Below are 14999 nucleotides of genomic sequence, written 5' to 3' on the forward strand. Positions count from 1 at the left end.
CTACTGACATAAGCCTCACTGGCCTATAGTTTCCAGGCTTACTTTTGGAGTCTTTCTTTAAACAACGGAAAAACATGAACTTCCCTCCAATCCTCTGGCATCACACCCATGGCTAAGGATATTTTAAATATTTCTGCCAAAGCCCCTGCAATTTCTAGACTAGCCTCCCTCAAGGTGTGAGGGAAAATCGTGTCAGACCCTGGGTATTTATCCACACTTACTCACTTTAAGACAGCAAACAGCTCCTCCTCTTTAATCTGTATAGGATCCATGACCTTGCTGCTTGTTTTCTTACTTCCCTTGACTGTGACCTTTTCCTGAGTGAATACTGATTGGAAAAAAAAATTTAAGATCTCCCCCATCTCTTTTGGCTCCATACATAGCATCCACTCTGATCTTCAAGGAGACCAACCTTTGTCCCTTACTATCCTTTTGCTCTTAATCTACCTGTAGAAACCCTTAGGATTTTCCTTCACATTGTCTACCAAAGCAACCTTGTGTCTTTCAGCCTTCGTAATTTCTTTCTTGAGTTTTTTTCTTGTGTGGCAGCACACAACAAGGCAGGCGAACCGGTCCCGCTTGTAATCCACGCGATGGGGCAGCCGGCCAAAATGGTGCCATTGGGGGTTTCCCCTCCTTCTCAGCACAGGACTCAGAAGCCCGTGCTGGGGGACCACGTGACGCCCGGGTGACGTCAGCGCCCCCCAGCGCGGTTCTCAGGCAGCTCCGTGCTGGGAGTATTAAGTCCAGCCTAGATAGCAGCCTGCAATAAATCAGTTCTGCTCTCTGAGCTCAACCTGCCTGGTTGTGTGTTCTTTCAGTAGCCGTGTAGCTGCCGCTACACTTGTATTTTTTTTTAATATAGCCTCAAATGCCTAATTTGTTCTGAGTTGTCTTTACCTGCCCTACACCTCTTTATACTTCCAAACCAGATCCCCAATATCCCATAAAAACCAAGGTTTCCTGTGCCTGTTAATTTTGCCTTTCGAGGTCTCCCACTTACCTCTCATGTTCTTGCCCAAAATCAACTTATTCCAATCCATGCATTCTAGATTCTTTCTCATTTCCTCAAAATTGGCCTTTTTCCAATTTAAAATCTCAACCTGAGGCCCAGACCTATCCTTCACAATTAATTTGAAACTAATGGCATTATGATCACTGGACCTAAAGTGTTCCCTTATGCATTATTCTGTCACCTATCCTGTCTTGTTCCCTAATAGTATTGCACTCTCTGGTTAGTCCCTTTATATATTGATTTAGAAAACTTTCCTGAACACATTTCACCTCACATTACTTTTGAAGATATTTTTAATTCCTCTCCAAAGCATTCATCTTCTAAAAGTAGTGAAACCTGAATTGTATTCATTGTTCAGGTTGTGGCTGAATCAATGGTTTATAATGTGTGTAACTTTTTGGATTTATCATCCACACTTCTGTTCATGAAACCCAGCATCCCATATCTTCACCACTGTCTCCAGCTATTCTTCAGACTTAATTGATTCCTTCATGGGTTTCAGCCATCATTGTTGTGAGCAAGAATTTTCCCTTTGTTGCTTTTCATTCAACCAAATCAGGAAGCCTAAAGAATATCTATTCTGTTTACTCAATCCAACTTGATTTGCAAGATGTAGACAATTTATTTTCATAAATTCCTCAAAATGATTTTGCTTTGTCATTGTGTTTACTGACCTTCACCAGTAGAATTGAATTTAAACCCATACTTGCTGAATCCTAGTTTGTACTTGGGAGGAGCACGATAACTTGTGCTTATTTGTGTGAACGAGGATAGCTGCAATTTATTAAGTGATTGGTTCCTAAGCAATAAGTATTTTCTACATTCATGTCCTGGTTTTGTTTTAAAGCCATGAGCAATTTCTGCGGATCCATCCTGACTGCGGTCCAAACACGATCTTCAAATGGCAGGTTAAAGTTCGGTAAGACAGCATTGTTGTAAATTTTTGGCAAAGAATTTGTATTGGTGAAGAAAAACTCCAGTTGTTACAGGGAGTTGTAGCAGACCTCCTGTTGCTGAAGCACATCATTATTATAGGTTGGTTTGAGAAAGATTATAAAATTGCTCCTGAGTATGCCAACAGATATTTAATAGAACTAAGACAGCAGATGTGGAATCTGGAGCAAAAATCAATCTGCTGGAGAAAGTCGGCGAATCAGGCAGCATCGATGGAAAAAAAAGAATGGTCAATTATTCAAGCTGGAACCTTCCATGAAAGCCTGATTTTGAAGGGTTCCAGCCCAAAACATTGACTGCTCTTTTTCTCTTTTTCCAATTCTGCTGCTACTCGATTCACTAAGTTCCTCCCACAGATTGTTTAATTGATGTGAGTTGTTTGGGGTGGTCTTCATTTGTTTTAATTGAATGGTGTGCCATAAGGAGAGTGGGGCTGTAGAAAATTGAGTGCTATGTGCTCTTGGGTATGAGGAGCACCTTGGAGCCCAATTTCTGTATAACCTTGAACTGATGGATCCAGAAGTGACCTGCTTTTATTTTTCAGAATAGGTTTGTCATTGAGGAGAATACCATGAATATCAGATTGGTTAATTGGTAAGAAACATTAGGGATAAACAAGCCATTTTTAGGTTTAAAAAGCTGCATCCAATAGAGTATAGGTTCATTTCAGAAAAGATGTTCTGATGTTGGAGAGGGTTCAGAGGAAGTTATCAAGGATGATTCCAGAAATGAAGAAGGGTTATCATGAGGAGTGTTTGCCAGATCTTGGCCTGTACTTGTTGGAATTTAGGAGAATGAGGGGGAATATTTTGAATATTGAAAGGCATGAACAAAGTAGATGTGGAAGATGAGAGAGTTTAAGACAAGAGGACACAACTTCAGGTCTGAAAGGTGTCTGCTTAGAACAGAGATACCAGGGAATTTATTTAGGCAGAGGGTGGTAAAGCTGTGGAATTTATTGCTGTGGAGGCCAAGCCATTGGATGTATTTAAGGCAGAGATTTATAGGTTCTTGATTAGCTCGGTTGTTGATTAGCCTGGGTATCAAAGGTTATGGGGAGCAAGCCAAGCATTGGGGCTGAGTGGGGAGATGGATCAGCTCATGATTAAATGTCAGAGCAGACTTGATTGGCTGAATAGCCAGTTTCTGCTCTTCTGCCTTATGGTCATATCAGCAATCGATGCCAAAGCCTCATCCTTTTTCATAACATAGATGCAGACAACAAATATAATGTATGGAATTTGTTGGCAAAGCAAGATTAGGGTGTTGTGTTCAATAATAGGTTCGATGGGTTCAAAGAGAATTGAGGCTTGACACGTTATCAACAAACAGTGATCTTTATTTACACACAGGGAATTTGCAAAAGGGTACACACTGACACAGATCCACCCAAATAATACACAAATAAAGTAACTCTACATCGGGTGCAAATAAATTGCTGCTGACATTCTCAACTCCTGACTGGAATGCAAGGGTTCAACACACAATGCCCATTCACCTACAGGCACAGCACACTAATGAATGGTAAATTAATTTCAGCTACCAAGTACATCAAATGAACCTGGTTTCCAGCATTGACCATGGCACAGAATCTGGGGTGGGCCCATCACATTTGGCCCTCCAGTGCGCCCCCCCACCCCACCCCCACCACCATGGCCGGCAGCCTGGACTTCAGTGATGGTCTTGAGACAGCAGCAAAAAAGAGAGCAAGACTCCACATACTAGGCTTTTAAAATCCAGGGCCTATCCATGTGACCTTCAAGGATCAGTTAAGCGTCAGGCTCACCTGTGGTCATTGTAGCTGATGGGCACCTTGGGGACCAATCAAATGTCAGCTGCAATGGCCAATCACATATCACCTTGCAGTTGAGGTGACTTCCGACTAGGTTCCAGGTAGAGAGGCCTCATCACCCTCCTCAATCCACATTTCGACAAGGTTCCAGAAGAAGAATCAGGATTTATTGTCATGAACAAGTTATGAAATTCAGTGTTTTGCTATGAAATTCATAGTGCAAACAGTCATATTGTAACCATCTTACAACGTTACTCTACATGTTTATAAAAAATAGTGCACGATAAGTAAGGCGGTGTCTTTGGTTCATTGAATATCCAGGAATCTGGTGGCAGCAGTGAAGAAGCTGTCCATTGAGTGCTTGTCTTTAGGCTCCTGTACTTTTTTCCCAATGGTAACAGAGTGAAGAGGGAGTGGCTTGTGTGGTAGGGGTCTTTGAGGATAGAGGCTGCCTTTTTAAGACACCACCTCATGGAGATGTCCTCAATAGAGTGAAGTCTGGTGCCTGTGATGTTGCAGGCCGAGGTAACAACCCTCTGGAGTATATTCTTGTCCTGAAATTGGCACCTCCATACTAGGCAGTGACGCAACCAGCCAGAATGCTCTCCATAGTACACCTGTAGAAGTTTACGAGGGTCTTTGGTGACGTACCATATCTCCTCTGGCACCTCACAAAGTATCGCCACTGGCAAGCCTTTTTTGTAATTGCATCAATGTGGAGAATCCAGGACAAATCCTCGGAGATGTTCACACCCAGGAATTTGAGGTTCTTGACCCTCTCCACTACTGAGCCCTCGATGAGGACTGGATCATATTCCCCTGACTTCCTCCTGAAGTCCAAAATTATCACCTTGGTTTTGGTGACGTTGAGTGCAAGGTTATTGTCGTTACAGCATTCAACGAGCTAATCTGTCTCTCTGTTTCTCTCCTGTAAGCTTCCTCATTGCACTTTGTCATTCTGCTGACAACTGTGGTGTCATCGGCAAACTTGTAGATAGCATTGGAATTGTGCCTGGCCCCACGGTCATGGGTGTATAAGTAGAGCAGTGGGCTAAGCATGCATCCTTGGGGTGTGCCTGTGTTGATGATCAGTGAGGAGACATTTCTAATTTGTACTGACTATGGTCTTCCAATGAGAAAATCAAGGATCTAGTTGCAGAGGAGGATACAGAGGCCTAGAGTTTGTAGCTCCTTGACCAGCACTGAAGGAATACTGGTATTGAAGGCTGAGCTGTTGTCAATGAAGAGCAGCCCTATGTATAAATTGCTGTTTTCAAGGTGATCCGGAGCTGAGTGGAGAGCCTGCGATATTTCATCTGCTTTGGAGTAATTGTGACAATAGGTCCAGACCTCTACTGAGGTACGTGTTAATTCTGACCATGACCAGCCTCTCAAAGCATTTCATTATAGTAGAAGTTAGTGCTACTGTGCGGTAGTCATTGAGGCAGCTCATACTATCCTTGGGATGATTAATGCCCTTTTGAAGCAAGTGGGAACCTCTGACTGCCACAATGAGAGGTTGAAAATGTCTGAACACTCCAGCTAGTTGGTTGATGTAGATTTTTCAGTCCCCTGCCAGGTACACCGTCAGGGCCTGACACCTAGCGAGGGTTTACTCTCTTGAATGATGTTCTGACATTGACCTCAGAGGTATATCACAGGGTCCTCAGCCTTTTCAGGGATTCTAGTAGCCAGACAGAGTGGTCACATGACCCTCCTCAATCCACACTACACGGGAACACTTCTGGGGGCATGGTGATTTCCAAAAGAATAAAAAGAGGTTACTAGAGTAATCAAAAAAAGGTAATGGATGGACCATAATGTGGGCAACAGTGAGGTTATTTAGTTTGGGATGAAAAATTTGAAAAAATATTTTCTTCACGTTAGTTGGAGAGACTTGGGTATCTTTGACAAGGAATATCATGTTGCCTTGTGTGGATTATTGGTGTTAATTGCAGTGTGGGTAGAGTATGAAAGTAGGGAAGTTTTGACACAAACTTTGGCCATCCTCAGTGCACTTTAGGTCTTGGTTATGGAAGGCTACTCTTGCACTCAAGGCAGTACAGTGAAGATTCAGTGGATAATTTCTGGGATAAAGGAGCTTAATTATAGGGAATGGTACAGATTGTACCAATTGTAGTTTGGAAGAAACATGGGAGCTTTACAGGGCTGATGATTTGAAGATGTTTTTCTGGCAAGAATATGTAAAACTAAGGGCATTCTACAAGGGCAACGGCTTGGCTACTTAAACCTGAGAGGAATTTCTTGGATTCTCTGTTAGAGTAGTAGCTGCTGAGTCATTGAATGTATTGAAGGCTAAGATCTTTTTGGACTATGGAGAAATCAAGAGATCAGGCAGGCAAGTAGATTTGGGCCAAAGATCAAACCAGGCTTGAATTTGCACAGCCAGCTGGAAAGACTGTATGACCTACCCTGCTTATGAGTTTAGATGTATAAAGTTGGCTTAAAACTTTTGATTATCTGGTCTTTTTATGGGAGTAGTTTCCCAGCTGTGTTCTCAGGCATGTGGTGTGTCAGAGTCTTTATGTACTACATAATGTTAAGCATTCAAACAGGTCTAACACGAGATGAGGAACAAGTGAAGCAGCCCCTCTTCTGGCCCACACTGCTCACTGTGTGAATATTTCCTTTTCTTGTACCATTTTAAAATACTTTTAGATAGGCATGTGGATGTGAGAAAAATAGAGGGTAAAGGGTTATGAGGATGGGATGGATAGGATTGAGGTCGGCACAACACTGGGCCTATACTCTACTGTATTTCCCTATGTTTATTCATCCTGTTTAATGTGAGATTTGAATAATTTTATTCTCTTACCAATAGATCTGGGATTGAAAATCCAGAAATTCCACTGACTGGAATCTAGTTTAGATTCTGGAGGCAAATCGGAATGTTGCCCACATATATGAAAACAAAACAGTTTTGTGTTTTTAAGCAGATTTGCATTAATTTTGAATGAGATTATCTAGCAGATTTTGAAATGATTGCAGATTGTATTTTTATGCTTTTACCCATCATGATCTTTTTCGTATTATTTGCCTCCTTTCCCTCTCCATCAGCATTTTCTGTAAAACACATTCATTCTTGTATCCTATTAGCATGTCACAACACAACCACAAGATATAGTACAATTTTTGATCTAATTCTCTTGTATCCCTTTGATTCTGTTCCATTCTTGAGCTATCAGCTTTCCATTTTAAAAGTTATTATATCCACCTGCTAATAGGTTGTCTTCTGTTCCTGAATAAAATAACATCTTAATCACTGTCACCATACTATTTTCACCTTTCTATCCAAGATAGACAACTGTATAAAAGCATTTACCAAGCCAGACAAGAGTGATTGTAGGAGGGTCAGAGGTTATGAATTGAACTGAAAGCTCGTCTAACTATCTGTTTTAAATCTCTCCCTCTAGGAATCTAATTAACCCAGAGCAGTGTCACTATACCTTCACAGCCTCGCGCATTGACATCTGTTTGAAGAAGAGACATAATCAGCGTTGGGGGGGGCTCGAAGCCCTTGCAGCACAAGGTCTGCAGAGTGACATCTGAGTGCTTCCAATACTACAAATGGAATCAGGGCCAGTCAGCAACTGGCAAGAGAAGAGGCATGTTGTGATACAGGGAGCGCACCCACTTTCTTTCCAGATGCTGACTGAGCCGCTGTGTGTTTTACTTTGATTTATATCTCAACGTGATCCAAGGCTACTATCACATGCACATTATTATTGATGTAGCTCAGTAAGTACTGATGTTACTCCACACTGTGAATTTTTACCTCAAAGACATGTCCCATGCTGTGATTAAGTAAAGTGTTAAGGTAGCTGCATAAAGTTTTCACACAAAGCTTCAAACTGCAGTAGAAGTCAATAATATAATCCCTGAGTTTAAGGCATCAGAATCTATCATTGGAAGGAGTTGAGTTTGGCTCGAATTGTAACAGCACATGGTTGCAGAAATGGTCTGTCTTCATATCATGATGTCTGTAGTTCTGTTCTGCTTGTTAGTGCTGGGCACTTCTGTTCCTGTATAACAGTGCAGTTAATTACTGATGAGTGTCGATATGTCATTATATCACACTGGACATCGCTAGTTGATTCACATCCATAATGACACTGTCATACAGAATTTGTCAGGTTAATTGGAAGCAGTAGAGTTAATGTCTGCATGTGAATTAATGAGGTACTATACAAGTGCAGTTCTCTTGTTTATATAATAGAACTATCTTATATGGGTATATTGTTCCATCAGAGATGAAATTATGGTTTTATTTTAGTCACTGCTTTTCAGTCACATTATCACAGTGGTGCTCAGTAATCATTCTTTGCTGTGCATTGTTCAGTTGATAGTACTTCAGCTGACATTACTCTTGACTGGGAACAAAGGCTGGAATAAGTACTTCCCATATTTAGCATCTCCATTCAGGTCTGATACTTATGCTGATAAAACAACAGACTTCAACAAGACCCAAAAGCAGTGAGTATTTTGGTTATTTTTCTTGGTTTATTTTCCTGTAGATCTTGGAGCTCCAGGGTTCTGCCTCCTCTCACTCCCCTTGCATCATGTGACTCTCATATTTATTTAATTCTTGAAAAATAACTTTTGTGGTAACCATTTTGGAAATGTTTGAAAAAGATACTGTACTCTAGAGAATATTAATTTTAATACAGTTAACTCTGGCCAATAGTGTTATTGGCAACACCATTCACTTATTCAAATCTTCTCCAATTTTCTTAAGGTGAATAATTAAATTTTTATAAATTATTTAAATTATTATCTAAATATCCCTAAATATTTTATACCATTTGATGGTCATTTAAATTGGGTATCTCTTTGGCACGAAGTATAATCCCCTCTAGTAAGAGGTATAATTTCACTTTTGTCCTAGTTTATTTTGTTGCTTGACACTTTCACTTATTCCTCCAATCTTAAATGTAATTCAAACCTACTGGCTCTGTCAAATAAATTGAAAGCTCAACATAAAATAAATTAATTTTATAATCCTCTCAATTAACTTTAAATCCCTTAATATCAGGATCAGATCGGATCAATTCTGCAAGTGGTTCTATTGCTAGAATAAATAAAGCTTGCAATAATGGACATCCTTGTTAACTGAAATGGTGTAGAAACCAGTCCATTTGTTACAACTTTAGCTTTAGGTTCATTATATAAAGCTCTGATCCAATTTGCAAATATTGGTCCCAATCCAAATCTTTCTTATACCTTAAACAAAAAAATCCCATTCTAATCTATCAAATGCCTTTTCTGCATCTAAAGCCACTGCCACACTTAAATCTCCCTTTTTTTGTGCCAAATGTATTATATTAAGTAGTCTAGCCACATTATCCACAGACTGTCTCTTTTTTACAAACTCTGTCTGATCCTTATCAGCTTTGGTAAAAATTTTGTCAATCTATTTGCTAAAATTTTTTTCAATCATCTTATAATCTGCATTTAACAATGAAATAAAAGGTATATGACAATGGTTTTAAAGGATCCCTATCTTTTTCTGGTATTTCTGCTATTATCGGTGTAGAAAAAGATTCCAGGAGATTGTGCTTCTCTGCCACCTGGCCTAATACCTCCATAAAAGGAGGAATCAACAAATCCTTAAATTCTTTATAAAACTTAGGCGGGAAACCATTTTACCTTGGAGATTCATTGCTTTATAATGAGCTCAAAGCCTCTCTCACTTCTATTGGGGTGAAGGGGGCATCCAGCTCCATTTGTTCTTCCAAACTTAACCTTGATGACCTTATTTGTGACAAAAATCCTCTATCTTATTAACATTTCTTTGCGACTCTGATTGATTTAACTTAGAATAAAATTAACAAAAGCTAATGAACTTATGAGTCCTCTCACCTAGCTCATAGTATCTCTGTTTGGTTTTCATTATTGCTTTCTCTGTTCTATATGTCTGTAATGTATTATATTGAAGTTTCTTATTAATAAGTTGTCTAAGTTTCTCTTCAGAAATCTGCCCTTGTGTCTTTTTCTAAATGCATATTCTTTCTCCAATTGTTCTACCTCTTTCATATAATCCTTCTTAATTTTAGAAGTATCACTTATAAATTGTCCTCTTAAGTATGCTTTCATCGCATCCCATAAAATAAATTTATTATTAACCAAATTAGAAACAGTCTTTTAAAAAATAAAAAAAAAATTCATTTTGCTCTCTGACAAAATCGCAAAAGTCTGGTCTTTTTAATAGCATTGAGTCAAAGCTCCATCTATAAACCGATTCTTCTTTATCCGACATTGTAACTGTCATTAACAAAGGAAAATGATCTGATAATATTCTCGCTTTCTCATCAACTTTTTAATTCTACCTTGGATATGTGCTGATATTAAATATAAATCTATCCTTGAAAAAGAACCCTGTCTATTAGAATAAAATGATAATCTCTCTTGGATGGAATCTCCTCCATGGATCTATTAAATTCAAGCCTTTCATTAGCGTCAAAGTTGTTTTTGCTGCCTTTGCCCTTGTTATGACTCTAGTTGAGTAGGTCAAAACAAAACTTAAAATCTCCACCTATTATATTTTCATGTGCTTCTGCCAAGTTAAGAACTGTTTCTTGTATAAATTTTTCATCATCTAAATTTTATGCATATATATTCATAAGAGCCCATAAACTCTGGAAAAAATGTGATAATGTGCAATAACATATCTCCCTAAAGGGTCAATTATTACCTTTTGTATCTTGACCGGTAGGGTTTTCTTTATCAAAATTGCCATTCCCCTTGATTTAGAATTAAAAGTAGAAGCTGTGACATACCCCGCCAAATCTCTTTTTAATTTCTGATGCTCTGTTTCAATTAAATGAGTCTCTTGCAAAACTATATCTACTCTCATTTTTTTAAATGTGTCACTATTTTTTTTTCTCTTCACAGTCCTTTGAGCCCGTTAACAATAAAACTTAGAAAACTCAGTGTGTTACTCAATGATATTTAATTAAATCCTTGACAACTGATATTTCCCCTTCACCTCTCACACCTCCTTGACGTTTTAAATATTTGTCATCTACCGTTTTAAGGGATGTCCTCCTTGGCAATTCAGGTAAGAAAATGTTATATATAATCAATTACAGTCATAATAATTATAAAATTCAAAAGTTTAAGTAAAAATAACAAAAAAAACCTGTTAATTCTGCTTAAATAAATAAGCAACATTACCCCCTCCCCCTCCATTTTACAGGATGCAGCATTTGCCACAAATACACACATCTCTATCGTAGTCAGTCCCTATCTCCTCGAACACTGCCCCCCCCACCCCCCACAACCCCGGATGTTTACCATATATGACCATCTTTCATTTAATAAAAAAAGAAAATTGAAAACCCACTCTTCGTTAATCAAAACATTTTCATGTTCCTGTCTGCTGAATAACTGGGAGTGTGTGCACAAATTCCTCTGCCCAGACATAGTCTGTGAATAATTTGATCTCTCCTCCTTGCAGAAAGATCTTCAAAGTGGCAAGTTGGCACAGAACAAATCTTTAACCTTTTTTCTAAAAGACATGCTTCACCATGTTGAACTCCTCTCTTCAGCAACTCCAAACTTGTATCAGGATAGAAAAAGATCTTGATTCCAATGGACTTTTTCTCGCTGTAGCCCCTTGTGTGGCTAGTGCTAATATTTTCTCTCTTTCTTGATAACGAAGGCATTCTGTCAATATAGATCTTGGTTTCTGATCTGGTAGTGGTTGAGGTCTCAAAGCTCTATGTGCCCTTTCAATCTCAATAATGTCTTCAAGTTCATCTGCACCCCAGATCTCCGGAATCATAGTTGAAAAAATCTTATCGGATCTTCACCTTCTTTAAGGCTAGCAATTTTCTTCTACTAATATTTTCTAATGTCAATTTTTCTCCAAAATTGCTTCTTTTCGATAGCCCATGCATCGGACGCGTCTTCCGTTTTCCCCATTCTGTCTTGTATCTCCTCCATACCACTTTCCACACTTTTAACTCTATCATCCACACTATCCAATTTATTTCGCATTTTATTCCCAATAGCAAAGTATCTCTTCATCTGTTTATTTGAATTTTTCATTTCTGCTCTCATTTCTTTCAGCTCTTTTGATAATTCAGCATTTGTACAATCTTGTAGTTTAAGTATCCTACCTTTGTCTTTGGAAACATTTACTTGCTTTATTTTTTCTTTCTCTTGATCTTCATCTTCATCACTGGCCTGTGATTCAGATAAATAAACGTCTGGTTGTAAGAGTTGATACTTGTTGGAGCCAGAGAAAAGGCTGCTCGCTCTGGCGATGTCTTGAAATTCTTCTGACCTGCGCATGCGCATTTTCCCACACATACACATTTCAACGTCGGCGTCTTCAACGTCGGCGTCTTCAACGTCGGCGTCTTCAACGTCGGCGTCTTCAACGTCGGCGTCTTCAACGTCGGCGTCTTCAACGTCGGCGTCTTCAACGTCGGCGTCTTCAACGTCGGCGTCTTCAACGTCGGCGTCTTCAACGTCGGCGTCTTCAATGCCGTCTCCCCACAGAAGCAGTAGTAATGGTGCTGTGGAGTGTCTAATGGTCCCTGTAGGGGCCTAACTCACCAGGGAAGGAGCTCTTACTCCAATTCCTGGATTAATTGAAGCCGTAGGCCTTCAATCTTGCTTTAGTCAATGTCTTGTTGTATTCCTGATGGGCCAGCAACATTTCAAAATAGTTCTTGAGCAGTTTTCTAATGTTTTGTTTAGAGTACTTTACTTAATTATTACTTTTTAAACTAATTCCCGGGAGAGTCAAACTTCCACTTCCTGACTCTACCACAACACGTGACATCTGCCCCGCGTGGATTTCCTCAGGGCACTTCGGTTTCTTCCCGCCGTTCAAAACTTTACGGTGGTTGTAGGTTAACTGGGTGTAATTAGGCAGCAAGGGTTCAAGGCTGAAAGGGCTTGTTACCGTGCTGTATGTCTAAATTTTTAAAAAAATGTATTCTAGCTGTTTTCCAACACATAGAAAGATTGTTTTTACTTTTAATGATGAATGTAAATGATTTAATAATGTAGGTGGAGTTAAGATGTGCATGCACCCTCTAAGCATATTCTTTTGCATTGTTGGTATCTTTTTTGTTCTTGAAAACTGAAATTTTTTTTCTCTTCAGTGTATAAAGAATGGTAGTTGCATGGCATACCAGTCTAAACTGTTTTCTACCAGAAATTCCCAGCATTGAACTATCTTTCATTGCCACGTGACTTCACATTCTCATTCAGACAAGCCAAAAGTGGACACTGAATTAGTGCAGGGTGCTTTATTTTGTATTTAACCCACTCTTTGTTTATCTTTCTGAGCCATGCATTCCTGCCTTGTGAGTTTTGATGGAAGAGTGCAGGTGGAGTTTTATTCTGAATCCAAAACTTCTATTCCATTCTATTTGGAATATTTCTTTGGATAGTGTGGAAGGAGTTTTACTTTGTCCAGCTGAGATGAGAAATGGGAAGAGTTGTAATAACATTTGGCCGAGCCTGTTCCTATTTTCAATTAGCTAGCATGGGCGAATTGGGCTGATGGACCTGTTTCCATGCTGTATAACTCTGACTCTTTGACACTAGACCTTCTAAACACAAGCCATGTGCTCCCCTGTTTAAGGTGCAGTGGGTGGCGCCAAAGTAGCTGTGCCCGCAGGCCCGCCGTCACTCGATAAAGCCCAGCCTGGGAGCAGCCAGCATGCACTTCCTCCCAAGGAGGAGCCACGCTCAAATGAGAAAGAGAAAATACGCACTGAGGAGGCCACCCTCGAGTCGATGGCGATCAGGCCAGCACACGAGAATGTCCAAGTTAAACAGGACACACTTGTGACGTCGGTAAGTAGATTTGTTTTGTGTCCTTTCTTGCCCTTAAAGTGAGGGAAAGAGTTTTGTGTTTTCCTGGGACATGAGCATTGCTGACAAAACCAACAATTATTGCCCATTGCTCATTGCCTGGTTGTTCTCCATTGAGTTGCCATCAACCTGAGCTGCTGACAGTAGAACGGAGGAAAGCAGGTTTTTTTTTAACCTAGTTATTCTGGGAAGTGGTTAACATCGAGGAATATCTTATCACCCTGTGTACGCCATTTTTCTGGAACATGGGTGCATTGATTTATGGTGATGGGTTTGGCCAGTATATCTGGTCTTTTCTCCCTGTGTGTAAGTGCTTGGGGTTGTGATGTCTTGCAACCACCACTCCCATTGCTGGACTGCTAAAAGGCCCATGAGAGGGGTGAAGATGAGAAAGCTGATGATGGCAGATCTCTGGTGAAGTAAGGATGATGCAATTGAAATTGTCAAGCGGCCTGTAGGTATTTTGTCCATCCCATAGCCATTTAAACAATTCTATCACATTGGCAACCTTGTGATAGAATAATGTCAGTAAGAAGCCAAAGAGGATTGGAAAATAATAATCAGATCTTGTGCTTTTGATTTCCTTTTAAGAGACAAATGCATTTTTTGCATGTTTGTCGATTGATCCATTTTTAAGGATGCTTCACGTTGATGACTTTATTATTTTCCATATTACATATTTCTACTTTGTCTTTCTCTCCATTGGGGCTCATATAGAACCTTTTATGAAAAATACACTTATTTTTCTTTGTAATTTTACCTACTATTTTATTTTTCTTTTTTCTAATTTCCATTTTAATTCTGGCTCTGCAGTTTCTGTTGTGTTCCAGCTTTCTGCAGTGTTGCCTTATTCATCATAAGCTTCTACATTTTTCTTCCATAATCCTACATTATGTAATTGCTAACAGATTTGAAACTTTCCTCATTGGGAGTATACTTGGTCTAAGCCCTCATGAACCATCTCTTGGTGCCTATCATTTCTCACACTGATATAGACCTGCTTGATATTTCCCTTCCCATCCTTGTCTCAAAAAGGGCTCTCAACCCAATACATTGTTCATTTTTCTCTCTGGATGCTGCCTTATTTGCTGAGTCCCTCCAGTTTCTAATTCCAGCATCTGTAGTTTTTAAGTTTCTCTAAATGACACAGATATACCTATATCATTTGGCCTAAATTACATTGTCAGCCTGGTAAAGTTGGTCTTTTTCCCCCATGTCAGCCCATATAGCCTCACTTGATCTTACTCATGTATTATCCTCCACATCACTAAAATTGTTTCCTTAACTAATGTTGTTGTTGTTCTTTTTAACTTGTTATCTTGTCAAAAAGTCCTGTGATCACACGTGTGGAGCTGCCACGCATACACCTGTCACTAAGCTATG

General features: G+C 39.5%; 1 protein-coding gene across 1 annotated transcript in view; it reads left to right on the forward strand.

The window, feature by feature from the left end:
* The window catches only part of usp19 (ubiquitin specific peptidase 19), a 214086-nt gene that overhangs the window by 94277 nt on the left and 104810 nt on the right, over nt 1-14999 (forward strand). Inside the window, exons 31-33 of the mRNA XM_069942399.1 lie at nt 1863-1934; nt 7196-7311; nt 13390-13598. Of these exons, the coding sequence (XP_069798500.1) occupies nt 1863-1934; nt 7196-7311; nt 13390-13598 (397 nt within the window). The remainder of the gene's footprint in view (nt 1-1862; nt 1935-7195; nt 7312-13389; nt 13599-14999) is intronic.

Source organism: Narcine bancroftii, chromosome 5 (genome assembly GCF_036971445.1).
Source record: "Narcine bancroftii isolate sNarBan1 chromosome 5, sNarBan1.hap1, whole genome shotgun sequence".
NCBI classification, from domain to species: Eukaryota; Metazoa; Chordata; class Chondrichthyes; order Torpediniformes; family Narcinidae; genus Narcine; species Narcine bancroftii.